The sequence below is a fragment of the Dipodomys merriami genome, unplaced genomic scaffold (assembly GCF_024711535.1).
Source record: "Dipodomys merriami isolate MVZ:Mamm:240054 unplaced genomic scaffold, mDipMer1.0.p SCAF_6, whole genome shotgun sequence".
Lineage (NCBI taxonomy): Eukaryota > Metazoa > Chordata > Mammalia > Rodentia > Heteromyidae > Dipodomys > Dipodomys merriami.
Genome location: NW_027206179.1, coordinates 13,684,750 through 13,711,626, shown reverse-complemented (window position 1 = coordinate 13,711,626; position 26,877 = coordinate 13,684,750). Strand labels below are relative to the sequence as shown.

Here is a 26,877-nt window from a genome sequence, read left to right as displayed (position 1 = left end):
AGGATCAAAAGTGCCATGTGCTGGTAGCTCACACCTGAAATCCTAATTACTTAGGAGGCTGAGATCTGAGGATCAAGGCAGGCCTTGGCAGGACTTTCCTAAGTCCAAGAGACAAGGTTAATTGTACTCAACTCATAAAGTGACATGATGAATGGAGCCCCTTTTAGACAACTACTTTAAAGTAATAATAATAATAATAATAATAATAATAATAAAAGCCCATGAGACTTAAGTCCATGGCTCAAGTGGTAGAGTCTCCAGCCTTGAACTAACAAAGCAAAGGAACAGCATCTAGGCCATGTGTTCAAGCCTCAGTTTTGACACACACACAAAATAAAAGATAAAAATAAAATGATAGTATTTCCTTGTAGCAAATGAATTAAGAACACTATTAAAAGTGTTGTGAGTTCTACATAAAAAAAGCATCTTGTGCATGGTTAAGTATGTACAGATTTTGCAATTAAGAATGCATAAGGTGCCGGGCACCGGTGGCTCCCGCCTGCAATCCTAACTACTCAGGAAGCTGAGAGCTGAGTATCGCAGTTCAAAGCTAGCCTGGGCAGGAAAGTCCGTGAAACTCTTATATCTAATTAACCACCAGAAAACTGCAAGTGGCACTGTGGCTCAAGTGGTAGAGTGCTAGCCTTGGGCTGAAGAGCTGAGGGACAGGGCCCAGGCCCAGAGTTCAAGCGCCCACAACCAACAAAACAAAGAATGCATAAGGTGGGAAGCATTAAGGAAAAGTGAATACAGAGTTTGTGCTGGAAGCCAAGGTAAAAGGGCCTCCAGCCGGTCTCAAAGTGGAGCCAAGGCGTAGCAGCTTTCAGGCATGGAGAAGGCTCTAGAAAGTAGGGTCCAATAACCCCCTTGTTAAGAATGTGACATAAGGACTGAGTGCCAAGCACCCCTCCCTCACATGGCCTGGGCACACAGCACAACATGGCTGCCATTTCAATCAGACCTGAAGCCAAGCTGAATATGGGGGGCTGGGGTTAGGGAAGAGGGGAATGGGGAGGGAGAGGTGTGCAGGCTGACCATGAAAAAGGGCTGGCCTACTTCCAGAACACGTGGTGCATGTCAATCCCAAGTCTACATGACCGCACAGACCAAGAGGAAAGTTATTTGCAAAATAAAAACGTGTGTTTGCTTGGAAAGCCAGCTTGTAGATGATAGATTTCTCTTATTAAAAAGGTCTTTACTGGACAATTTAAACAAAGACTAGGTTTCAAAAGGGATGGCTAACATTCTTATCTAGATGTAAATCTTTTCATTTCCAGAGGTTTAAAGATGTGCAGAAATTACCCCCAATATAACGGAAACAGTGCAACACAAATGATAATGTGATTTCAAATGACGCCTTCAAATGGCTTCATGGTAAAATGTGCCCAGCCCCACCTCAGTCACACACACAAACCAACACGCAGTGTTTTACTCACAATTCCTGGAGGGCCTGGAAGCCCAACATCGCCTTTCTCACCCTATAAAAATACATACATATATTATTTATATTTATATTTACATACAAACAAATAGGCACATCTCACTTTGCTTGATATAAATGTGGCATATGCAAATAAAGATTTGTACAAAACATGACTGGGGTGCAGAACCCACACAACTGAAGCCCTCACAACATTGGTCTATGGATTGCTCGCTCCGAGACCCTTATAAGAATCATTAGGAGCTAAATTTCTGCACCGTGGGTCTCAATAACACAGTGAGGAAGCGTGATTCCTAAATACATTTCCCTCAGCCACTTTATAAGAGAGGTTTTGTCATGTAAAATTTGTAGAAAGTCTTAATACAGAGTCCAGTATCAACTGAAAACATTGGCAAATAATTTCTGTTTATTTCTGAGGTTTAATTTAATTCACATTAGATGAACCACCCCCCCAAAAAATCCTTTTTTTAAGTTCTTAGACAAGCATCACAGTAATAGTCTAGAAAGTCCTAAAACACACATATTATGTCATGAATATAAGATGTTAGGAAGTGGCTCTGTGGCTCAAGTGGTAGAGCGCTCGCCTTGAACTGAAGAGCACAGGGACAGCGCCAGGCCTAGAGTTCAAGACCCACCACCAACAACAACAAAAAAAAGATGTTAAATGTAGGCTTTAAACTAGAACTGAAACTACTGCATTTTCTCACATGAACACAAAAGGAGATTTTAGACAATACGTAGCACTTAACACCTTAGCTGCTGGGCTAGGTGTAGCTCTGTGGTAGAGCACCCTTTGAAGAGGGCTAGCCTGTGAAAGGCCCAGCACCAAAACCAAAATAAAACAAAACAGCCCTTAGCTACTGTATCCTAATATAGCCATCACTTAATACCCACAGGCCTTAGTTCTCTCAAAACTTATAGCAGGATCTTTCTCCCTCCCTAGCTTCCATGAATAATGCCCTCTCACCCCTCCCCAAAATCATTGCTTATTTTGGAAAAGATTTAGATTACCAGTCTCATAAATAACAATTTTTTGTGCCAATGCCACTAACAAACCTGGAAAATAACCATGTGCCAAATGTAGAGGCTTCAAAAACAGAGGTTCGATATAGTTTCCCAACCTGCATTCTTGGGAATTTATGAACTAGTAAGTTACCCAAACTATTTGCAATCATAAAATTATTTTTTTTCTTTTTACAGCTTCTTTTCTTATTGTGAAAATACTGTACAGAGGGGTTACAATTACATGGGCAAGATAATGAGTGCATTTCCTATCAAGCATTGTAGCCTCCTCATAAAATTCTTAAAAGGAGTTAACTAGCAATCAGCAAAAGGCCCGGGTGCTACAGGGTCCTTGTGGAATGCCATGTCTGCCTGGGCCTGACCTGAATAGCAAAGAAACATGCACTACTCCAGAACCCTCCCACCACCACCATCTCATCCTTTGTGTGAGACCCCTCCTGCCTCAGCCTCCTGACAGCTGGCATTGCATGTGTGCATGCCCCTCCTGGTTCAATCCCACTTTTTAAGAAGCATACAGAAAAACAATGTTAATCAGACCACCTAAACAGGTAATAGACCAGATAGGCTTTCTTTTCCCCATTGTGTTTTTCTGAGTTTTCTCTTCTTTCATAGGCAGGAAAAATTGGTCTCTGCCAGAATAGACATAGAATGAGTGAAAAGTTTTATTTATTTTTCTTTATAAAAGTTCATGAAGCAAAAAGGCCCAGAGCATGGCCCAAATGGTAGGGCACCTGTCTAGAAAGCACAAAGCCCTAAGCTCAAATTCCAGTCAGTACTACCAAAAAAGAAGTTTTAAATTCCATGAACACCAAGAAAATTAAATTGGGCTTTTATCCCTCAGAAGTAGACACCCTCCCCCTCAGAGTCTAGAGGGTTTTTGGTTGTTTTTCCTTTTTATTCTAACAAAACCTAAGTGAGCTCCTAGTTCCAGTACACAATGAAGAGAGTGACCACGTACCTGTGGGCCTATCTGGCCTGGGAGTCCTGGGTACCCCGAGTCGCCAGGAAAGCCCTAAAATAAAAGAGGAAGCAGCAATGGTCAGCCAAGAAAGGGGCAGTGTTGGTGTTTCCAGAAACTTCAGGGGGACACTTACCGGACTCCCCTTCTCTCCTTTCTCCCCGTCTTTCCCAGGCTTTCCCTGCAATAAACATGAAGACATTAGCTGGTCACAAATAATCCCTACAACATATGCCAGAGCTCACTGCAAGGTAACACGCCGTCTCTCTTGCGTGTCCACGAGAGGACAGAGAGGCCCACGTGCAGATTGACAACAGGAGTGAAGGCCACACTAGAGGGGACGCCCCATTTCCGCAGGCACATGGTGACAAGGCTGGCACCACAGACCGTTGGCCACGGGCATCAGAGCACACAGGATGACACGCAAAGGCCCCTTCTGTGAACTTCCCACAGGTGACCACAGGGACATCCCCGGAGGTGGCAGCTGGGCAGGTGTCCTGCCATCACTGCCCCCGAGGCACCGGCTTTGTGCACGGGATGTCAGCACTGGAGCCATCCGTGCCCTCTCTGGTTTGGCAGGATGGGCGGCAGCACAGTGGTTGTTCTTCCTGTTCATCCTCACTGGGCCCCTGGGGAGGGGCGGCCAAGCCATTCAGGAAGAGGGGTAAGCTCCAAGGCCTTACTCACCCGGGGCCCTGGCTTTCCGGGTTCACCTTTTTCTCCAAAGCCTGGCATTCCCTGAAATGAACAAAGAGAGAGGAGTTGGCTTCACATACACATGTAAGCAAGTGTTAATTGAGATACAGGTTGCTTCCTGTTTTGTTTTACTTATTTTGAATTTTTTTTTAGTGCTGTTACTGGGATTTGAACTAGGGGCTTTGCCGGACACTGGTGGCTCACACCTATAATCTTAGCTACTCAGGAGGCTGAGATCTGAGGACAGCAGTTCAAAGCCAGCCCAAGCAAGAAAACCCATGGCACTCTTATCTCTAACGAAACTCCAGAAAACCGGAAGTGGTGCTGTGGCTCAAGTGGTAGAGCGCTCACATTGAGCTGAAGAGCTGAGGGACAGCATCCAGGCCCAGAGTTCAAGCCCCACAATCGACACACAAAAAAAAATGAATTCAGGGCTTTGTGCTTGCTAGGCTAGGCACATGCTCTCTTACTTGAACCACTCCCCAAGCCTATAGGTAAGTGTAACAGGAAATAAGCTTGTCTCTTTAATCTGCATTGCCTTTCATCTAGAAATAATGACAGAGCAATAGAGTGCTTACCTGAAATCCAGGTTCACCTTTTTGACCCTGAAAGAATTTAGAGAGGGAAAGAGAGGGATCAGTATTAAGTATGGGCAGTGTGAAGTAAGGCCAGTACTAACCAAGCTATGCATGCTGACATGTTTACAAATGAGTGCACATTGGTTTCCAGTATCCCCACCTTGCACTGTCTAGTCTAACAGGGGCACAGCTGGCCATGCCTGGTGACGGACCTTGAGCTCCTCAGGCCCTCCCCGGATGCTTCAGCCAACACAGTCCATTTCCAATAGGGGTGCACTTCAGAAGGTGGGTGCACCCCAATGCTGGGCCCACCCCAGGCTGGCCAGCTCTGCTTAAAGAGCTGCCCTGATGTACAAAATGGGTCATCTGTAGATCTCTTTTGGGTCAGGACTGAAAGTGGTTGGAGAAGCTGAATTTCAGCCTGGTTTTCCATGGTTCCAAGGAATCTGTCCATAATTAGAAAGCCAGCCTCAAGCACACATACCTTTTCTCCCGTTGGGGCAAAGTCCCCTTTCTCTTTAACTTGTGCCTGTCCTGGTACTCCTGGAGGTCCACTGACCCCTTGATCGCCCTGTTCACATAAAAAAACGTTGAGGATTAATGAGGTACAAAAGTAATCACATGAGCTGGGGAGGTTGCTCAGTGGTAGAGTGCTTGCCTTGCATGCATGAGGCCCTGGGTTCGATTCCCCAGCACCACATAAGCAAAAAGAAAAAAGCCGGAAGTGGCGCTGTGGCTCAAGTGGTAGAGCACTAGCCCTGAGCTAAAAGAGCTGAGGGACAGCGCCCAGGCCCAGAGTTCAGGCCCCACGACCGGACCCAAAAAAAAAAAGTAATCATATGAGAGGGGAGAAAATGCAGGGTAGCAAACTAAACGCTTATCTTTATACAATTCCATTCCACCCTGTCCTTGACTAGGCCATCAATGGGAAGATGGAGATAAAATGGAAGCCACTCCTGAAATGAATGGATGCTACTCCCCACATGAGTGGAAGCTAATCCTGACATGAGTAAAGGCCGAAGATTCCAGCAGTGTGAATTTCAGGATCATTCTGCTATCAGGCCTGTGAAACCACAGGGCCAAGTCCAGGCTCTATTCAATGGTGGCAGCCACTGGCACCAGCTTACGCATCACTGAGGTAGGCTGCAGCTGGTGACCATCTCACTGGTTGTGCTCAGGGATGGTTAGTGAGAAAAATAAGGACCAGGGGTCCACTGCTGGACCCCGTCTTCCCAAAGGGAAGATGACTCTCCCGGACACATTTCTGCTGGGCCCCTCTGAGCCGCTGAGTTGGAGCCCAGAGCTAACTCTGTAGCTTTCATCTCATAGTGGCCTGCATCACTGCTGGAATGATAACTGTGAAGTCACAGTTATATCCTAACTTAAGCCTCAGCTGGCTTTCTTACTGAAGGAGGACATTTGGACAGAACTCTATGCATAGATGATGTAAATTAAAACCCACATTCTTTGCTTGCAAGATCATATTCAGAGCCCTGAGAGAGGCCTCAGGTATGACATAAGATGGCATAAACTCAGTAATCTTCGAAGTAGAAACGAAACCCTGGGAAACTAAATCACATGCAGAGACAAGAAGCCATGTTATAAGGAACCTAAAGGCTCACTCCAAGGTGGGAATTCCATCAAGTCTAGAGCTGTGATTTTTAAACATGGAAACACAAAGCACAGAGCACTCACCTTGTCCCCTTTTGGTCCTTGAAAACTTGAGCCCATTTGTCCCTGTAGATTAGACAAGAGGGTTTATTACTAGGGAAGTCATTTCATTCAGTCATCCTGGAAGCCCCTGTATTACTGGGCTGTTGAGAGCAGAGCTCAAGCATCAACTTGGTCTACAACCAAGCTGCTCAAGAAAGCTTTTCAAGAAAGAACTAGGTCTTAGAGGCCAAACAGTATTCAATGTCTATGAAATGGTTTTCAGACTATTAATGATAAAGAATTCTATAAAAAGCTCTCCTTAAACTGAAGGTTTTTAAATTCTCGCTTAAAAAAAAAAGAAAATGGTCAGTCAGTGAGTCCCAAGTAATCACCAGAAAACAAGTGGAAAGAAAGGAGGGACTCATAAGTAATTGACAGATGATAATAGGTAAATAGATGATACATAGCTAGAAGATAGTAAAATGTAGATGATGATAAATATGATATGTTATATGTTATATGATATGATATGTTATATGATATGATATATGATAGGTGAAGATGCTGATAGAGCATACTTATCTACAAGGTAGATAAGTATACTAGATAGGTAAATGGTTGATAAATAACTGAGTTAAAGATGATTTTTCTAAAACTATTACAGGAACTTAAAGAATGAGTCATGGAAACTTCATGATAGTTCCATATAAAGGCCAAAGAACAATAAATAAAAAAAGTCTTTACCTTTTCACCTGGAGGACCAGGAGGGCCTGGCGGACCCTGTAAGGGAAAGCATTCTCATTAACTATGAGTCACGACCTGCTACCATATGGATAGAAAATGTCTCCAGAGGCTCCCATTGAGAGTTTGAGGAGATTGGGTGGTGTGCATGCTGGCCTCAACAATGGATGAATGCTTTGTGTTCACACTGAATGGACTCCCAGGAGGCAGGAAAAGGTGAGTCACTGGGTTTCTGCCTGGGAAGGGGAATTATTGTTGCCAGACACTTCCTTGCTTTCTATCTCTGCTTCCTGGCGGCCATGAGGTAAGCAGCTTTGCTCTGCCATATGCCACCCACCATGATCCTGGGCCACCCACCATGATCCTGGGCCACCCACCATGACACTCAACCACCCACCTCAACACTAGGTCACCCACCTCAACACTGGGCCACCCACCCCAATACTGGGCCACCCACCATGACACTCAACCATCCACCTCAACACTGGGCCACCCACCTCAACATTGGGCCACCCACCCCAATACTGGGCCACCCACCATGACACTCAACCACCCACCTCAACACTGGGCCACCCACCCCAATACTGGGCCACCCACCCTAATACTGGGCCACCCACCATGACACTCAACGACCCACCTTAACACTAGTCCACCCACCTCAACACTGGGCCACCCACTCAACACTGGGCCACCACCTACCACAATACTCTGCTTCCCATAAGCCTAGAAAGAACTGAGCTCAGTGAGGATGTACAGAAAGCCTGGAACTGTGAGCTAAGATAAACGGTTCTTACTTTAAAGTTGACTCTCTTAGGTATTTTGTCATAGTGGCCAACAAACTAATCTGACCCTCGTTAGCGTCCAGTCCTGCTTGGTGCTACAGTTATCCTAGGATTCTGTGGTTAACATCTTTCTTATAAAGTTTTGCAACTAACTAGGAATGGTCCGGGACAATCACTGCCATGTTGGGTTTATTTTCCCCTCACACCCGCTAGGCCTTACTCTGTGGGCGCAGATGAGCTCAGAGGCTCCTGGACAGGCTTCTGGGCATGAATTGCTATCAGGGCTCTCCAACCTGGAGGCACCTGTCTGGGAACCATGTCTGTCTACTTCAGATGTAAACATTTATCTTTTAAAAAGTTCACAACTCTCCAAAGAAGCAGGGTGTGGTGAAATGAAAATGACAAAAGAAAAAAAAAAAGCTTTCCATGTTCGCAACAGAATTCTGATTAAGGGCTGGGAAGGTGCCTCAGTGGTAGAGTGCTTGCCTTGCATGCATGAGGCCCTGGGTTCAATTCCTCAGCACCACATAAGAAGAAAAAGCCAGAAGTGGCGCTGTGGCTCAAGTGGTAGAGCCCTAGCCTTGAGCTGAAGAGCTGAGGGACAGCACCTAGGCCCAGAGTTCAGGCCCCACAACCGACCAAAAAAAGAAAAAAAAAATCTGATTAATCCAGAAAGGAAAAGCTAGCTAGCCTTCATCCATGAACATGAGCTCACTGATTCAAAGAATGTAAAGGAGAGTCTATGTACATACACAGATAGATTAGGACTTCCTGGGTTTTACCCTCCCCCAAACACAAAAACAGTGAAAGAAAGGGTAAAAAGTAAAAACAAGAGACTTAAAAAGTGTGAGTCCGAGACTCTCTGGAGGGGAGGCTGGGCCAGGCTCTACCAGAACAACTCACGCTGCAGCACGTGATGGGCGCCTCTCCCTAACTCCAGCCTGCCTGAGGCCTCACACACAGGGGTGACCTCTGCTGGGAACACCACTGCACAGGATCCCTGGGGAGCGGGATCCCGGAACCCAGGCCGGGCCTGGGTCTCTACTGCACAGCCCAGAAGCCCTCAGTCTGAGGGACTCAGCCACGCCCACAGGGGATGCACGTGATGATGTCTTCGGGACCACATCCGCTGCTTCCTGAGAATCACCCTTCAAACAGAGCTCTGGGACTCAAGGCCGTCCCTAGGGGCTGGCCACAGATTTTCTTGAGAAAGAAGTTGATTCTGCTGTAGGCCAAGTAAAGGGGACCCCAGTGCGGTGTCTTCATTTGATTCCTACCTACCCCATCCCTCCATACACCTGTCCTTTGAATGACTGCCTGAGTGAGGAGCCCCCAAACTTACCGGCGGTCCGGTAAATCCAGGAGGGCCAACAGGTCCCTGAAGGCCTGGCAATCCGGGTGAGCCCTGTGGTGGGAAGAAAGAAAGTAGTCACAGCCTAGCCTGGGAGTGACTCACCACAGGGTCACCAAGGCTCCCAACACTTACAGGTAACCCTGGATGGCCAGGAAATCCTCGCTCTCCTTTCAACAGCATCCCGGGCACCTGGCCAAGTATTTCACCTGGATCTCCCTACAGCGGGGAAAAGCAAAGGAAGAGTAAATACTGACATCCGTGTATGGAAATGCAAGAGCCACTCGATACCACGCATGCTTCACTGGGATGAACTGGTCCCCGGCTAGGGCTTAGACTCTGTCTATGCTGGAAGTAGGCTGACACCTGTCCCCTCATCACTGAATATGAGGGACCAGTGTGAACAGCCGCACACACACCTCCACTGCTGCCAGCCCTGGACACAGAGATGGCTACTGGGAGGGATTTGAGCCACTTTCCCAGCCCCATATAATCGTTTAAGGTAACAACGTTTAGGAAAACGTTTTCATAGGTAATAGGTCAGCTGAAGTGATTTAACCCAAATGTGTTCTTATGGCATCTACTGTCAACTGATTCCTTGTAATGAATGTAGTAAAATGAAATAAAGTGAAATCAAATCAAATAATAAAAATAACACATACCTTCATCCCTGGTAACCCAGGTGGTCCCTAGAAAAGAAAGTCTGGGCATTAGTTTTGTTTTATCCAACACGTCATTGAGATATGAGTACAAAGGAACTTAGAAGAGAGAAAGAACAAAGAGAGAAAGAAAATCTGCCTTCCACAGCCCTATACTCACGGGATTTCCACTGAAGCCTGGCAGGCCAGGAGGCCCAAGCGGGCCCCTCTCTCCCTGAAAGAGAAACCGAGGCAGTCAGAGCCACAGCACTCACATCCCCAAACCATGCTTCCGCATCTTTCAGAGAAACTTCTGGGTTGGTTACAAACCACTTCCTAAGCATGTTATCAGAAGCTACATCTCTGGAAGCTATCTTACAAAAGAAAAAATACAATCAACAGCAGAATAAATAGGATAAGTATTCATAAGAGCATTTTTCCTGTTTGATTTAGCAATTAACAATAAGTCATATAGTTAGTGCTAAAGAGCAATTTTAGGATAAGAGTTCACCAAAAAAGAAAGGCGTATGTATAGCTTTCCTGTGCATAAATACGAATAAACTCTATTTCCTTATTATCAAATAAAGATTTATGTTTAGGGAATGTTCCAATTGTGGCAAACAAAACTGAATCACATGGCCTGAGTTCTTGCTATGTAAAATTACACAAGCATGCACTAAGGGGAGAGTCTTGGTTCTAAACTTTACCTTTGTACCGTTGCATCCTGGGATACCTGGGGGTCCTGGGGGACCATCTTGGCCGGGAATACCCTGCAATATATCAAATGAAGAGTCACCGAAAATAGAAATCCTCTTGCCAGTAAAAGAATTCACAAGAATGTAGAGTGCATTGTGTATACGTACAGGAAGTCCTGGGTTTCCAGGGTAACCGGCTGCTCCTGGGGGTCCCTGCAGAGATGCAAACAAAAGCCTTTCAATCAAGCACAAGGAACCTCATTTCCTCCTTCACATCCTCCTGATTAATGGAGCCAGAGCCCCATCCTCGGAGTTTTGAACATGCGCACTGCACAGAGGACGGGGTGGAGGAGGTGTTGAGGGACCAGGCCCTGGAGCAGCAATCCCCGTTGGAGAGCAGAAAATCACATCCAAAGCCGACCCTCCACTACCAAAAGCAAGTCTTTTTGTAATATCTCAGTTAAAAGTAATATATAAAAAAATATATAATTCATGTTCTGACTGTAAACATTTGGGAAGAGGAGTTGATAAGCTCAATCAGTTCGCTGGGAGAAAAACTCAGTTATTGCTACCTGGGGCCTGATCTTCTCTCTCTTTAATAGTTCAGGGTGGCCTCTACCCAGTGGCAGGGTTGTTTCTTCACTGCCCCAAGAGTTACAGGACTGCCAACCCGTGCCTTCATAGCCCAATTCTCCCTTTCACTATGCAGCAACTGAACATTTGGAAATGTCTTCCAGCCTATCTGCCTTCATTTTCTTACACAGAGGATCACCAATTGTTTTGCCCCTTCCAGGGATGGAGGTAGAAAAGAAAGTAAAGAGAAGAGGAGGAGGAGCAAGCTCAGCTCAGAAAATATCATGTCTCTTCCTGACAAATGAAGTCTTACTTTAACGTCTGGACACATCATTAACAGCCTCCTCCCCAAAATTCAAGTCGACAGGCAAGGGACCCTTCAAGAGGAACAATAGGGAGGAAGGCATTGCGAATAACCCAAGTTGTTCTGCGCATGCACAGCAGCAGTGAGCAGATGTGGGGCAGCGGTTCGGGACCACCTGCACCCACTGAGAGAAGAAAAGGCAGAAGGAAGGGCACAGAGAGAGGTGAGGAAGGAAGGCAGCCCCCTGGGGACAGAGGGATGGATCCACTGTGGAGGCTCTCAATCCCTTGTGTGTTATCGTAAGCCATAAACAACCACAGCTCTTACCCTTGTCCCTTTTGTGCCCGGAAGTCCTGGCTCTCCAGCATCGCCCTGGAAGAGAACAGAGACCCCATTAGCACATTTCTTTATCACAAGAATAGAAATGTCTGGATTCTGCTGCTCACCCCATCTCTGCCAAGCTCACCTTTTGTCCTGGTGGTCCATGTGGCCCCTCGGGTCCCTGCATTCCCGGAAACCCAATGACACCTTGTAATCCTGGGAGGCCTCTTTCTCCCTGCAGGAAGGACACAGAGGTCAGACAAATGACAGGAGAAGATAAGTGGAAGGAGACTAGTGGACTGTAATAGGCCATCATGGGAATCACCTTGGTGGTAGAAGATACTAGATGGCTAGTAAAGTGTCACTGGTGGGCTTGTGTGTAAGATAGTTCTGGGAGACTCTGGCACCTGGGTCAGTAGACGGCCTGAGAAGATCTGTACTCCCACAGTGTGGGCTGGCACCATTCAAACAGGGGAGGCCCCCAGGGAAGAGCAGAGGAAAGAACAATTCTGTCTCTCCTGGAGCTGATTCTCATTTCTTCCTGCTCATGCATCACAAGTCCAGTCCCCAGGCTTTGGACCTGAGACTGCACCAGCAGTCCCCAGCTTCCCAGGCCTTCTGCCTGGACTGAGTTTTGACACTGGCTTCCCTAACTCCAGCCCAACGGACTGTGGAACTCTGTAGCCACCAAAATCACAGAAATCAATTCTCATAACAAATACCCTTTTGTTTACCCACTCACCCATCCATTCGTCCATTCATCCACCCATTCACACATCCATACATCCACCCATTAATCCATTCATCCACTCATTCACTCACCTGTTCATCATCCATCCACACATGCATACATCTACCCTTCATTCATCCACTCATCTATCCATCTACCCATCCACCCACCCCTCCATTCATATACTCATCTATCTATCTATCTATCTATCTATCTATCTATCTATCTATCTATCTATCCATCCATCCATCCAGTCCACCCATCCATACACCCATACACTCACTTATTCATACACCCATTCATCTTATTGGCTGTTTCTCCATGCCTAATGCACCAGTCTTTCCAAGATCTACCTACTACTGTGTGAGTCTACAGTGAGTAGACTCACTGTAGATAGATGCTTTTCTTTTTCTTATGTTAGACTCTTAGGGGAAGAAAATGCTCATGCATGATACATGGTGTTTAGTATTATATATAGTACTGTTTTGTTAGGTAAATGGTGTAATAGTGGGGTTTTTTCACTAATTTGATTGTTCTTTCACTCATTCTCTAGTGATCAATAAACTACATGCTGAGGTGTCGGGTGGGTCTCTCTCTCCACCCCTTTGAGAGATGCTGACAGCTGCAGATCTCTGCACACAGAGCCATGGTATTTTGGTGGTCAACAGGGCTGAGGGTGGACTTGGATAATTTGGTTTTTTCAAAAGTAGTTTTGCAAAGGGAAGGGAGAATTGAGGTTTGAGAGAGCCTCTGTTTCCAGAGGAAAAGGGAATTTTAAATATGTTTAAAATATGATTATGCAAATCACTGGATGACATTTCAAGGGCTGCAATACATTTTGAAAAAGACCAAAAAAAAAAAACCACTCAAAATTCTGAGGGTGGAACTGGCCTTCAAAGAAAGAATGCAAAATCAACACAGGAAGAGCAGGGAGAAGGCAGGGTGCTGGGAAGGCAGGGGTAGGGCTGAGTCCAGGTGACCAGACAATGTGGTCATGACTGAGAGGGAGAAAACACAGAGGAAGGAGATGGCACTGATGTTTGATCCCAAGATATTACGTGACCTGTTACCACAGGGGCCCAATGATGTGCTATTTTCAGGAGACTGCCATTTTTCTTTCAACTGCCCATCTGAAAGCATGACAAGAAACCAAGATACCAATTCCTTCTTAGAACAAACCACAGTGAGCTGGTTCTTAACAGGAAGACGGAGGGACGTTGTCAACCCCAGGCAGGGTGAGGGGAGGGGAGTGGGGGGGAGGGGGAGAGGGGCGCAGTTCAGAATTCACTTCTTCTCTCCAAGTTCTATCAGTTCAAAGTGTACAGGAATTGGCACAGGGCACGTGGCCTTCCCTCTCCTCAAGCATGCTGTCACTCATGGGGAGTGACAAAAAAGCCTTTCTACCAAGCAAGGCCTCAGTCACCCTTGCCAAGCCACTTCCATCAGTTTCACACCAGCCCACAGCACTGTGGCTATGAGCCTGAGCGGCCAGACACCGGCCTTTGTGAGATCTATGCTGGACTGGAGGGTGAGTCAGAAGTCTGACTAGCAGGTACAGGATGAACAACAATCAGACTAAGGAAAATGGCAGCTTCTCGGGGCCAGTGGCTCAGGGAATCTTCCCAAAGGAGTGGACACCAACACATGGCAGCTATGGCAGCTGGGGAGCCGATGTGTATGGAACGCTATGTGGGATGTGTGCAGAATCCCTGAGGCCTGGAGTTGCTAGGAAAGAGCAAGGTTCCCGGATCACATCTGTGCAAGCCAAAGGAGACCGTGGGAATAAGATGCAACTCCAATAAACACTGTCAACAAAGGAGTATGCCCACCGCCACCCTCGTGCAGGGGAGAAAAGTCCCACTCCAAAGATAATGGCGCTGAGTGGCGGAGAGCTGGCCCCAAGCACACGGACAAATAAAAAGAAATCATGATTGAAGCGTGTCCCCTCACATGACCCAGCCTGAGGGCGGAAGGAAACGGGAAAGGCACCAGCAGCGTGCAGAAGCCTTCTATTGCATTTGACAGAGTATTTTTAGGACTCAATTAATAGCGGCGGTACTGCCAGGAGGCCAGCGGAGATAAGATTTTTAAATTCTCATTTTAATCATGGAATGCATGAAGGGAAAGGAGCCAGATGAACTGATTGCTACCAGCTTCTCATTGAGTCAGCACTGAAGCCAGAACTAGAAATGAGGTCAGGCAAGCCCAGGTTCCTGCATTTCTAGGTCACTGGAGCAAGCTCGTTCCCGGCAGAATCTGAAGTAATTCTCCAGCATGTGAGCCTCAGCGAGGGACCCTCTCATGTTCACTTCACAGATGGGGGTCGGAGGGGGAACCTCCATCCTGATGCTGAACTGACCCGTCATGCCCCTGGGAACAGAAGAACGAAACCTGAACTCCCAGAGACCAGCTTTTACCACCAGCACGCATTCTTTCCCAAATGTCACCAGAGCGTTTAGGCAACCACATCCCCCAGGAGTTTTGAAATGAAGTCGCTTGGAAGGAAACGACGCCCCCGCAGCGCGCCCCTTGCCATCTCCCACAATCCCTTCCAACTTTCCTAATCTTTTTTCCAGGCAACACTGCACAGGAATCATCTACTCCCCTGTCGGCCACCCATGGGAACTGGATCGGAGCAGATAGACAGGATGGCCGCTCGAGCGGCCATACAATTAGTTGGCACAGAGCATGTAATGCGTGGGAGCTGAAAGACTCAGTCCAGCTTCCAGCAGATCCCACTGGGGACAGAGGAAGAGCAGGAAGCTGGATGCACTGCGCCAAGGCCTCTGATGCCAGGAGTTTCCAGGCCAGACTTTGCAGCTGTTCTGGGCAGTACTCCAACTGTGACCACCCTTAAGCTGCAGTTTCGGGCCCAAAGTGAAGAAAGCCGGGGAGGAGGAAACCCTTCATATCTGGTTCCCACAATGAGCTCGTGGAAGGCAAGGCCGACAGGATGGTATCCACACAATTCATACCGGGAAAAACCGAACACCACGCCAGGTGCTGGTGGCTCATGTCTGTAATCCTAGCTACTCAGGTGGCTGAGATCTGAGGATCATGCTTCAAAGTCAGCCCAAAATCTGTCGTGAGAAACTCTTGTATCCAATGAAGCAGCAAAAAGCCAGAAGAAAAGGTGTGACTCAAATGGTCAAGTGCTAGCCTCAATGTACACTAATCTATAAGAAAACACTTCTTTTTCCAATGCAGAGATGACAGGAGACTGAGGAGACAGAGAAGCTAAAGTTTTATGCTCTGCTCCGATCATTACATTCAGAGAGACATGCACAAAATTATCAAACTGTATCAGAAAATATGCCCAAACATCATGCATCCGTAAAAAGTAAAACAATGCTCTAACCTCCAAAGAAGTCATTTTAATGACATTTAATCTTTTAAAAAATAAACTAAATCTTTACTATATGTACTTTACTTTATGTACCAGTGACAAAAGTAAATCATTTCTGGGTCTTCAAACAATAAAATGCAGAAGTTGGGGGCCAGGGAGAACAAAAATTCTATTGCCTATAAAGATGAAAGAATAGAGCATTGTAAACAAACTTGGAACTGAAATTAGCCACTCTAAATTAGGCATGAAATAGAGTTTCATGCATGGAGCACCTTAAGATGTTTGCTTACTATATCATCTAGAGCAAGCATATAAAGCACCCATAAAATGTGGACAGAAAAAGGTCTTTCAAAATGCCCAATTACTTCCCTTCCTCTTTCAATGCTTTATGGAAGCAAACTTGCAGTTCATGAAATTAAAAGCTAAACTACAGCTCCTTCACATACATCTTAGAAACAACTTAGAAATTCAAACACAAATAAAGCACCCAGGACAGCTGAAGTAACTTTGAAGTAACTAACTTTGGAAAATAACTGTCAACAACAAAAACTGTGAACACAAAATGTATCTAAAAGAGTCATCAAAAAACCTTATCTAAGACCATATGATAGCTATTTCTACAGCCAATATGGAATCCTTAGGTTTAAACCAAACTTTCATTGATTTTTTTTTCATCTTTAAATAATAGATCAGGGCTAGGCATGGTGGCTCATGCCTGTAATCCTAGCTACTCAGGAGGCTGAGATCTGAGGATCATCGTTCAAAGCCAGCCCCAGGCAGGAAAGGCCTTGAAATTCTTAGCTCCAATAAGCCACTCAGAAAACTGGAAGTGGCGCTGTGGCTCAAGTGGTAGAGCACTAGCCTTGAGCTGAAGAGCTGAGGGGCAGAGCCTAGGCCCAGAGTTCAAGCCCCATGACCGACCAAAAATAGTAATAAATAACAATAATAGGATCAGGATCTTCACAAGGGACCACAGCACACACTAAATGCTGCCAGAGCCGGGATCTCTTTACACACTGGCCCCCTAAGGCTCGATCAGCCATAGAAAGCAGAATGAATCAAAGGAGCAATGCTCATTAGAGAGGCTGGCAAAATTCTTCCCCTACCTTCACACTGTATGTTCTTTAAAGACAAGACACTGTCTTGCTCAGTGTTGGGCACAAACTTGGACTTCACTAAAAAATAGTGGACAGGGGCTGGGAAGGTGGCTCAGTGGTAGAGAACTTGCCTTGCATGCATGAGGCCCTGGGTTCAAATCCTCAGCACCACATAAGCAAAAAAAAAGTCAGAAGTGGCACTGTGGCTCAAGTGGTATAGCGCTAGCCTTGAGCTGAAGAGCTGAGGGACAGCGCCCAGGCCCAGAGGTCAGGCCCATGACCAACAAAAAAAAAAAACTGGACAGATGCTGGACGACAGATGTCACCAACAGATGCTGTGTGAGGAGGAGTGCCACACCTGCATCTAGCAACTTTCAAGATGGAATTAAGTCCTGGGCAGGATGGGAGCCAGGCTCAGCCTTTGGGGCCCATGAGGCCTGCCTGAAGCCTGTATCACAGGCTAAAGGAGCAGCAGGAGAGCTTTGCCTCAGCCCGGTCCCATGTCAGCTCTCCTGTCACTGGGCAGCTTGAGATGTCAACTTTCGAGTGAGGCTGACATGGGTGAGGGGTGGAGGCACTTGCGTTTGGAACCAGATCTCACCAGATGTTTGGGGATGGGGAGGCATTTTGGACGGTGGGTGGTAGCAATGGATGACCTCAATACCAAGCCCAAAACTTCACAAATCCAATTCCTTGGCCCCAGCCACCACAAAGGCAACAGCGGGGCTACTTCCAGAATGTGATGCAGTTGGGAGAATGGTGGAAAGGCCTGGCCGTGTCACAGGGTGGTGGAAAACTGTGATGAGAACGAGTGGGAGCTCCGTCCACGCCATGAGTTCACCGCACTGCTGCAGGAAGAGGCTCGGCATGCTCAGGACCAGGGCAAGGGAAGGGCTCGTTTGCCTAAGAGGAAGACGTGAGTGCTTGCTCCCCTATGCTCTATGGAACAGACAGGATTCCTAAAAGGACATGTATCATTTAACTTCATGTGTTGTACATTGCTCTAGTGAATTAAACAGTATTATATGCAGTTTCATTCAACTGCTATATGTATCATTACTGTCACTTCCTGCATTTAAACACTTGCTATTAGCTATAATCCCAGTACTCAGGGGGTTAACACAGGAGGACCCTGAGTTCCAGGCTGGTCTGGACAATAAATCAAGATCTCAAAAACAACCACCAAGTTGGGTGCCAGTGGGTCATGCCTGTAATCCTAGCTACTCAGGAAGCTGAGGTCTGAAGATCACAGTTCTTGAGCCTTGAGCTCAAGAACTCAGGGACGGCACCCAGGCCCAGAGTTCAAACCCCATCATCAAAAAACAAAAAACAAAACAAACAGAAATGGAGATGCAGGTCAAAGCGGTAGAATGCTAGCCTTGAGCACAAATGCTCAGGGACAGCACCCAGGGCCTGAGTTCAAGCCCCAGGACCAAAAAGAATAAAAAGAAAAAGATAACAAAAGTATTTAATATTAAAGCAGGAAGTATCCATCCTGGGCCTCACCCTGCCCCTCCTGCTGGCTGCTGGCTTTGAGCTCACGGATAGACCTCAGTAGTCCCCACACCCAGGCGCTCCCAGGCTGCTGTTGTATGGCCACAAAGAGGTTCGGACAGTCCAGGGTCCTGAGCTTTTGTGCCACAGTGAGCGACCACTTCATCTACCACTTCGAGCCACAGCTCCTGGCCAGGACGGTGGCCAGGACTGGGGTATTCCTCATGGTTCAACTCAAAAGACATAAAACCATAACTTTTCTGATCTCAGAAATCCAGTCTGAACATCAGCGCGTGAGAAATAAAGGAATTAAAAGAACTATCATTCAACACAAGGATAATCAAAGAGCCTTAAATACTGTCTTCTTCTAAACAAAGTAAAACTCCCCCCCCCCCAAGACAGTGAAAAGCAAACAAGCAGTCTGACTTCACTGACCTAGTAAAAACATTCTGGAAAAGGGATGAAGACAAATTACTGGCAGGAAAAAAAAAGAAAGAAAGAAAGAAGAAACAACAGCTTTAAAATTTCTATCGTCCTTTGTGACGTTCCAGACTTTCTTGATGATTTGAGCTAAGAGACACAAAGATGCTCCCTGGGGGGGAGGGGTGCCTTGAAGCAGTGGGGTCCCCAGCCTCTGCTTTGCTCAATAATTCGCTTCTTGCCTTCTTCCTGAAAAACCAGTCTAAAATACTTTCCTCAACGGTTCCTCCCCAGATCTGGGTCTGAAATATCTCGAGTGCATTAACACAACCGCTCCCTGGAACAAGTGTGTCCTGAGGGGGAAAGCCAGAGCAGTAAGTGCACACCGTCGCAGATCCCAAGGATGGTTTCCTGAGGTGCTGTGTGGGCATCTACCTTGGCTGGCCTGTTGTTGTACACCAGCTGCCCGCAGGGTGTCTCCGTTACCTAGCACACTGCCACCACAGGGCCTGGCCCTGGGGAATCAGCGGATGGCCACCTCCACCCAGGGGACAAGGCCAGCCAGACCTCCCCAGCTAAGAGGACAGGAACTTGCAGAAAGCTGGTCCATCTCTGAGGTAGCTGGTGCTGCTTTGCCACCAGCATTCTGCTTCTCGCCACCAGAGGGAGCTTTGGGCCTACACTTAAGTTTTCCAAAATAAATGTCCCCGGTGGATCCTGAAGCAATAAACCCCTTTTTCTTAAGTATTCATTATATTAATTTATTATGATGAATACCATTAAATATTAAGGGCCATTGAACTCATTAGTGTAGGCACAGCTAAAAGAAATCATGCTGATAAGGCCAAAGAAAAAGAACTTTATCTTGCTCTTTGGAAAGAATTGTAATTAGAATTCAAAATTTAATTACCATTAAATATGAAACCAGTAACCAAATATTGGGTCTGTTAAGTGACAGGAATATGCTATGAGTCTAGAAATAATGTGAATCGTGGCTTGTTCTTTTATAGTTGGAGCATATGAATTGTACAAAACCATGGGTGTTATTCTGAGATTTTTCATCCATGTATATATGGTCCTGCAATCATATTCATCCAGCCACCCACCCTTGTCTCCTCCTCTCTCCCTCTGGTCCCCTTCCTCTTGCCCTGTAATATTCTGTTGCACCTATTTTAAAACTAAGAAAGCCCAGCTTTTCAAGTGACTGCAGGGGAGTAGTGAATGGTATGGAAAAACTAAGTCCTTTAAAGCACAAGACAGATACAACCCAGATAGCAAGAGGTCCCTACAAACCATCACTGATCATCCACGGACAGGAAAATACTTCTGAAGGTTTTCCTAGCCCTGCAGCTCCTCGGGCTTCTCATCTGCCTGCCTCAAAATCCTTTACAAGCGGAGACCCAGTGCAGCCTGGGAGGTGATCCATTACACACTGCAGCAAGTGGGGTTTGAACCAGGTTGGTGCAACTTGGTGCTAGCTCAGGGGAGAATGGGGGGGGGGTACCTTCTCTGGCAAGGACTGGTAGAAGTCGCCCGCCAAGCTCTACACCTGTCAGGCCTCCCTGGAAGCCTTCCAGGAAGGCAGGAATTCGCATCAGAAGTTGTGCTCAGGTCACCTAGGCAGGGGGGCCTTCCAGGGATGCGGGTGGCCCCATCCCAAGGCCGCAACTTCTGCTGACTCTACAGCAATTCTCAGAGTAGCTCCCTTGGTTCCGGCTCTGCCACAGTCTGGGCAGCAGGCTGAGGGACATGCTCGCTTTGGCTGGGACACTCCCGCGCCCGGGAGAACCCTGTGGACTGTGTGTCCTACTTGCTCCATTGGAATCTTTGAAAGGAAAATGTTCCCCCCAAACACAAGGTTTTCTGTCAGAATGTCTGCTTCCACTGGAGCTACACAGCAAGGCTTGGTGCTTCAGACAATGTTCTAGAGGCAAGGTTACCTAGCCTCTTAATTTTTTTTAAAAAATTTCCTGAAATCTATCAAAAGCCTACATCCCGGCTTAAATTCCAGGCTTGGGAGAAGGACGGAGATTGCAGGAAGATAGGTAATTGGAAGCATGAGAACCACACACTTGCTCCTCTCTGAACTTGGACAAGAATAAAACAAATGTTTTATGAGGGAAGAGGTAACAAGTTTGACAAGAAATGTACTTATTACCTTACTTATATAACTGTAACCCCTCTGTACATCATCTTGACAATAAAAAAAAGAAATTAAAAAAATAAATCTTTTGGACCTAAAGACAGCTTCATAATCTCCAAACCAAGTAGCTTCAAGAGTTAAGGAGATGTGCTGCACATTCTCAGAGGACAGGGAAGCACTCGGGAATGCATGAGTCCCACAGCAGTCCCTGGAGAGTTTTCATGCTACAGAGATGAGGATGTTGTTAATTTCATCTTGAGAATGGACGTGGGTGTGACAGAGTCCTGGAACAAAACTAGGACATATAAAAGTCAGGAAATGCCACAAACTGGGCCATGGACTTTGTCGGGGTGTTTTTCTTTTCTTTTATTTTTTTTTTGGTCTTGTTTTGTTTTTTTGTCTGTGATAACAGTAAATCTGAAAAGCTGAAAAGAAATATCCTGACATGAACAATCGCAATTACAAACACAAAAGCAGGCAGACCTATGAGCCTGAGGGTCCGGACAGTGGGAGATTATTCTGGGAGAGGGCTCTTCTGTTGTAACAAAACACCTTAGACAAGGTGACTTACTACCAATGTCACTATACTTACTTGTAGACTATCTTTTATATATATTTATATTTTTTATTGTAAAGATACTGTACAGAGGGGTTATAGTTACATGAGCAAGGTAATGAGTCCATTTCCTATCGAGCATTGTTACCCCCTCCTTTGTTTTTCCCTTATTGTAGACATCTTAAAGCCTGGAATTTATAGTATTGCTTCCTTAATTACTTAATGCTGGTAGATAAAAATACTAAGTTTGTTGCTAAGAAGTAAGGCAGAAACAATTACAGTTTGTCAATTGACAGGCATTAATTTTCTCATAAAGTAAGTTGTAAATTGTACAATATAAAAACATGACATTTCCCATGTCTTTGGTATGTGAACTTTAAAAATGACTTATTAGAGAATAGATGGCCAAGTGTGGATGTGTTAGAGAGAAAAGTTAGGGAGAAACCATCCAGGAAGAGACAGGCCAAGCCACCAGGCCATGTGCCCACCCAGCACCAGGTGCTGGGTCTAGAATACAAGCAAGGCCACTCCCCCAGCAGAAGGGTGCTGTGAGATCAGGCAGCCTGACGTGTCTTTCCACTATCTTCCAGATATAAAACTGTTTTCCTTGTGGAAACTCAGTTCCCACAGGCACTTCAAACCCATGGGAGCCCCCTGGGAACCCCCGATTCTCTACCCAGGCCTCAAGGTCTCACACAGCATGGCACATCAGAATTGGCAAAGAGCCAGGCACTGGTGGCTCACACCTGTAATCCTAGTAATGTGGGAGGATGAGATCTGAGGATCCTGGCTGGCAGCCAGCCAGGGTAGGAAAGTCCATGAGACTCCTGTTTCCAATTAACCATTGAAAAGCCAGAAGTAGAACTGTGGCTCAAGGGGTACAGTGTCTAGCCTTGAGCAAAAAAAAAAAAAAAAACTAAGGGAAAGAACCCAGCCCAGGAAAATGACAAGCTCTTGACTTCAGACCCACATGATGTTTTAAGCAGAAACTAAATCACATGGCAGAACACCCTAAGATCTCAGGTGGGGAGTCAGGAGCAGAGAGCCAGGTACTGAGCATCACCATGCAAATAAACACCTTAGAAATTAAATTTCAGTCTGCATTCGCAGAGTGCTGATGTGGATGGTAGCATCTGGGGACATGTGGAGCAAGGCTGGAAATATTAGCAATCAGACACCTGTCTCAGGATGTCACCAGGGGCTCCTGCTGTCCCCTCTGTGGACGCTGGTGGGAGTGTACCCCAGAGGACGCTGGGGCTGAACAGATGCCAGAGACAGAGGACATGAGGCAGAGGGCGTCTGGGCAAGTGGGGGACCCCAGGGAAACACGGCTCTGCCTCTGCTACTTTCCTGATGACAGTCCCTCCTTCCTCTCTTCAGTTCTTGGCCCAAATCCACCGGAAAGATCACAGAAACAGAATCTGACAACGTGTCCCCAGGCCAGGGACAAACACCAGAGGCTGTGGAAGGAAGTCAGGCTGGGCTTCCCATCTCCACTTCAAATGATGTTGGAAATAAAACGAGGAAAACCAAGTACGTTCGCAAATGGAAAGTCCACGATGACAAAACCTTCAGGCCTCCACCCAAGTGCCCGGCCCAGTGGTTTCCAAGACAAGAGGAAGAGGAGGATGAGGCTGGCTGGACATCTGTGGTCAACAGGACCTCAGAGGCTGGACAAGAAGAAGGACGGAGGAGGGATCCTAAATCCTGCTGAGTCACGCGGCTGTTTTCCAGAATAAATCACCAAAAAAGTATGTGACCCTGAGGAAATGTCTACTTGTAAAGCCATCACCCACCAGGGGCCCAGCCTTCCTTCCCTTCAAACTGACCCCAAGCTCTGACCCTGGCTGTGAGCCCTGGTCCCTGGGGTACAGCCAAGCTCTGCCCTGGAAAGGCCCACGCCGCCAGTATGCAGACCCCTCTGGCAGTGTGGGAAGACTGCAAGTCAAAGGCGGGAGGCGCTCCCGCTCAGAAAGGCCTGGAGATAAGGGATCTTCCAGGTGAGAGTCTCAACTTCATCCACAACCACCAGGAACTGTTCAGATGGAGCTCAAGCCCAGTTACCAGGGCACCTAGACACAGCGTCATCAGCAGAGGATAGGTCAGTCCCCCAGCCCAGGATGGACACCATGCTGAGTGTTGAGCTGTGAGCCCAGTCCTCCCCATCATGGCGGTGGTCTGAGAAGTGGGGTGCTCATGATGGGGACACCCGGTGCAAAGACATCACCGTTCCCTTGGCTTTTACACACAGCAAATCCTTCACTTCGGACTTCAAGCTTCCAGAACTGTGGGAAATAAATGACTGCGGTTGCTAAGTCAGCTCAAGTATGGCAGCCCAAACAGACAAGAGCACCAGCCTCTCTCAGGCTCACACTACCCTGCATGGTCCATGAGCCAGCCACAGCTCTGCCCTGGCCCGGCCTTCCAGCTGGCCCCCAGCCTGTCCTCCTGTCCCCTGTCTACCTGCCAGTTGCTCTAAGGAGTGGTAGACTCCAGAGCCACCCTGCAGCGGAGTCCAATGCAAATGCAGCGTGAGGGGGACAGGAGAGGATCAAACCACAGGAGGAAGCAAGGCACTCTTGAGAATTTTGTGCATGTGCTTTTGTCTTATGTCTATATATGGTGTGTGTGTGTGTGTGTGTGTATATGTATACATGTGAACACCCACATGGTGTATCTATATGGCATACATGTATCTTTACATTGTGTGCATATGGCAAGTGTGTGTATGCATGGGAAGTGTATACTATATTATGCACTGTATATTTGTATTTGTGTTTGTGCATGTGCCAAGTATGTATTTGTATACAGCATGCCTCATGTATATCTGTGTCCACATTGTGCATCTGTGTCCTATCTATGTGTGTAGGCTGTGTGCATGTGTGCACATGCCGTGAGTGTATTTATATGTGCATATGGTATGCATGAGGGAAGAGAGCACTAGGAGGGCCCTGGAGGTGACATCACCAGGCACACCGTGTAACACTGGGAAACAAACTAGAGGCACCTGCTCTGGTCAGTGAGCAGAAGGTAAAGGAGGATCAGCAATGACACAGGTGAGGAACGTGTGGGAGCAGAAGCACGGGATTTTTACAAAGAAAGCAGACAGAGGCGGCTTGTGGCTGTGGGGAGAAGTGTGTGTGGGTGCTCTGAGGCCAGGGCTGGGCACAGCATCCCCTCAGCCACCTGCTCCCTCAAGCCTCTGCTGAGGTCTCCACAGTGCCGGCCTCAGCAGGGCTCCAAAGCATGGAGTTCCTCAACAGAGACCAGCAGTCTCAGGTCCTCAGACAAGAAAAACCGCTGCACCACTTTAAGCCTGAAGCACGCTCTAGAATTTGAGCGAGGCATACTGGAAGTCCCCTGCATTGTCTACTTCTGCTCTGGCAGGCAAGACGGTTTGGTCAGCTGACCCACCATTGTCTCAAGAAGAACTGAATGGCCGCCCTCTGGGCCCCAGACCACAGGGTAGCAGGCCTTGCCAGCCTGTTCCCGGCACCATGTGGGGGGCAGGAACAGGCTATATACACCACTCCAAGAGCTTGGTACCACTCCTCGGGGGGTCCAAACCCTCATCAGGATGAGGCAAAACCAACACGCCATGCACATGCCGAATGGCAAGAGCCACAGAGGAGTGTTTACAAGACCCCTTCCCCCACTCCCCACCAACCAGCAGGAGGGGTACAAGCCCAGGGGAAAAGGTACCACCCCAGCCTGCTCGGTCAGGACACGCAGCTCTGGGACAGGAGTCATACAGTCCCTCACCCCACTCCTGAAATAGAGACCGGACCCAAGCGAGAGCCCAGCCTCGGGGTGATAGGACATGTCTTCTACTCTTAGCAAATAAGTCCCCATCCAAAAAGCACTTCTGAGGTCTCCTAAGTGTACATCAGAAGAGCAGTGGTCCCCACTTGCTCAGCTTGGGCTTCCCCTATGCCATGACCAGATTGATGTTTCTTCCACCACCTCCTTGCTCACCACCGCCACAGCCCACAGCACCAAGAGTAGCTCAGAACACTCCCAGATTGCAGAGCAATGGAATGGGGTGGGGTATTAGACACTGCCCTTCTAGTTCTAGGGGTTCTGGGTCTGCAGCAGACCTAGAATTCTCTTACCAGTCTTGTGAAGGAAACCACTGTGGAATCTAGGATGTAGCCAGACACAGCAGGCTGGCACGTGATACCACACCAGGGCCACAGATTCGAATCCCAAGGTCATCAAGTTAACCTCCTGACATAATAGGCGTCAAGAGGGCTCAGAACAAGCCTCAGGGCAAGCAGCATTTAAGGTGCTGTGGAAGAAGGTCTCATCAGCCCTCGTTTTTTGTTTGTTTTTTTTTCACTTGAAGTTTCTTCTTTGTCTATTTGCAGACGTATCTCTAGGCATGTTGGCAGGTAGAATCTTAGACTAATAGAGGAAAAGTCCCTACTGAGGGACTTCACAGCAAGAGTGGCTTTATTGTAGGGTTTTAGAAATCAATCAGCGACCACATCTGGCTTCTCCTGCCACATTCTCTAGTCAACTGAACTGGGCCAGAAATGTATTATTGTCATAACTTTTTTTAAAAATAAGAATATGTGTTTATGGAGAAAGTGGGCTAAACTCTAAGTGGATATGGCACTGAAATATACCTTTGACATTTTAACAGTTTTACCAAAGGGGAAAATAAAACAAAGGGGCACCACTTCCCCCCAAGTCATCTGGTTTTCTCGTTAAGCTGATGGAGTCCTTCCTTTGTTTAATTGGGTATTGTGCTCGGCCACTTCCCATGGCCATACCATCCTGGAGAGCCTGGGCCCCCACCCCACACCACCCTCCCCTCCCAGCCTTATGTGAGGTCCAGAAACCCATCCTGAGCTCCTGACAATTTACCCACAGACGGGAGGGAAAGCCAACTGCAGCGATTTGTTTCATGTGAAGTCTTTGATCTTGAATTAAAACATACAGTCTCATGGTGTTCCTTCTCAAAGAAAGCTATTTTCCTGCCAGCCAATGGTCTGCCAGGATCCTATTTACAAAAAAAAAAATCCACAAATAATCAGGACAAGGACTGTCCGTGCTTTCCTGGCTCATGACAGGGTGTCCCCACACAAAGTGTCTGGTACAACACTCGTGGGACACACTCATTCTTTCTACTCACACTCATTCTTTCTACTCACTGGAACATGGAAACAAAACTAGCTATTTTGTCAAGGTTTTGTGAAAGAGGCTAAGCTCCAAATGGCCATGGATGAAGTGACGCATACAACAAGGAGAATCTCCCAGCAGGCTTCTAACAGCTCTTGGAAGCACAGGGCAGGCCTGGCACTGGCGGTTCACGCCTGTAATCCTAGCTACTCA

The 26,877-nt window shown here is 47.1% G+C and overlaps 1 protein-coding gene across 1 annotated transcript in view; it reads right to left on the bottom strand.

The window, feature by feature from the left end:
- The window catches only part of Col4a1 (collagen type IV alpha 1 chain), a 128,401-nt gene that overhangs the window by 39,391 nt on the left and 62,133 nt on the right, over positions 1 to 26,877 (bottom strand). The window contains exons 3-18 of the mRNA XM_070002626.1: positions 11,900 to 11,989; positions 11,761 to 11,805; positions 10,725 to 10,769; positions 10,569 to 10,631; positions 10,043 to 10,096; positions 9,886 to 9,912; positions 9,359 to 9,442; positions 9,215 to 9,277; positions 7,094 to 7,129; positions 6,392 to 6,433; positions 5,181 to 5,267; positions 4,697 to 4,723; positions 4,110 to 4,160; positions 3,559 to 3,603; positions 3,423 to 3,476; positions 1,437 to 1,478 (exon numbers count right to left, since the gene is read on the bottom strand). Coding sequence (XP_069858727.1) covers positions 1,437 to 1,478; positions 3,423 to 3,476; positions 3,559 to 3,603; positions 4,110 to 4,160; positions 4,697 to 4,723; positions 5,181 to 5,267; positions 6,392 to 6,433; positions 7,094 to 7,129; positions 9,215 to 9,277; positions 9,359 to 9,442; positions 9,886 to 9,912; positions 10,043 to 10,096; positions 10,569 to 10,631; positions 10,725 to 10,769; positions 11,761 to 11,805; positions 11,900 to 11,989 — 855 coding nt within the window. The remainder of the gene's footprint in view (positions 1 to 1,436; positions 1,479 to 3,422; positions 3,477 to 3,558; positions 3,604 to 4,109; positions 4,161 to 4,696; positions 4,724 to 5,180; positions 5,268 to 6,391; positions 6,434 to 7,093; positions 7,130 to 9,214; positions 9,278 to 9,358; positions 9,443 to 9,885; positions 9,913 to 10,042; positions 10,097 to 10,568; positions 10,632 to 10,724; positions 10,770 to 11,760; positions 11,806 to 11,899; positions 11,990 to 26,877) is intronic.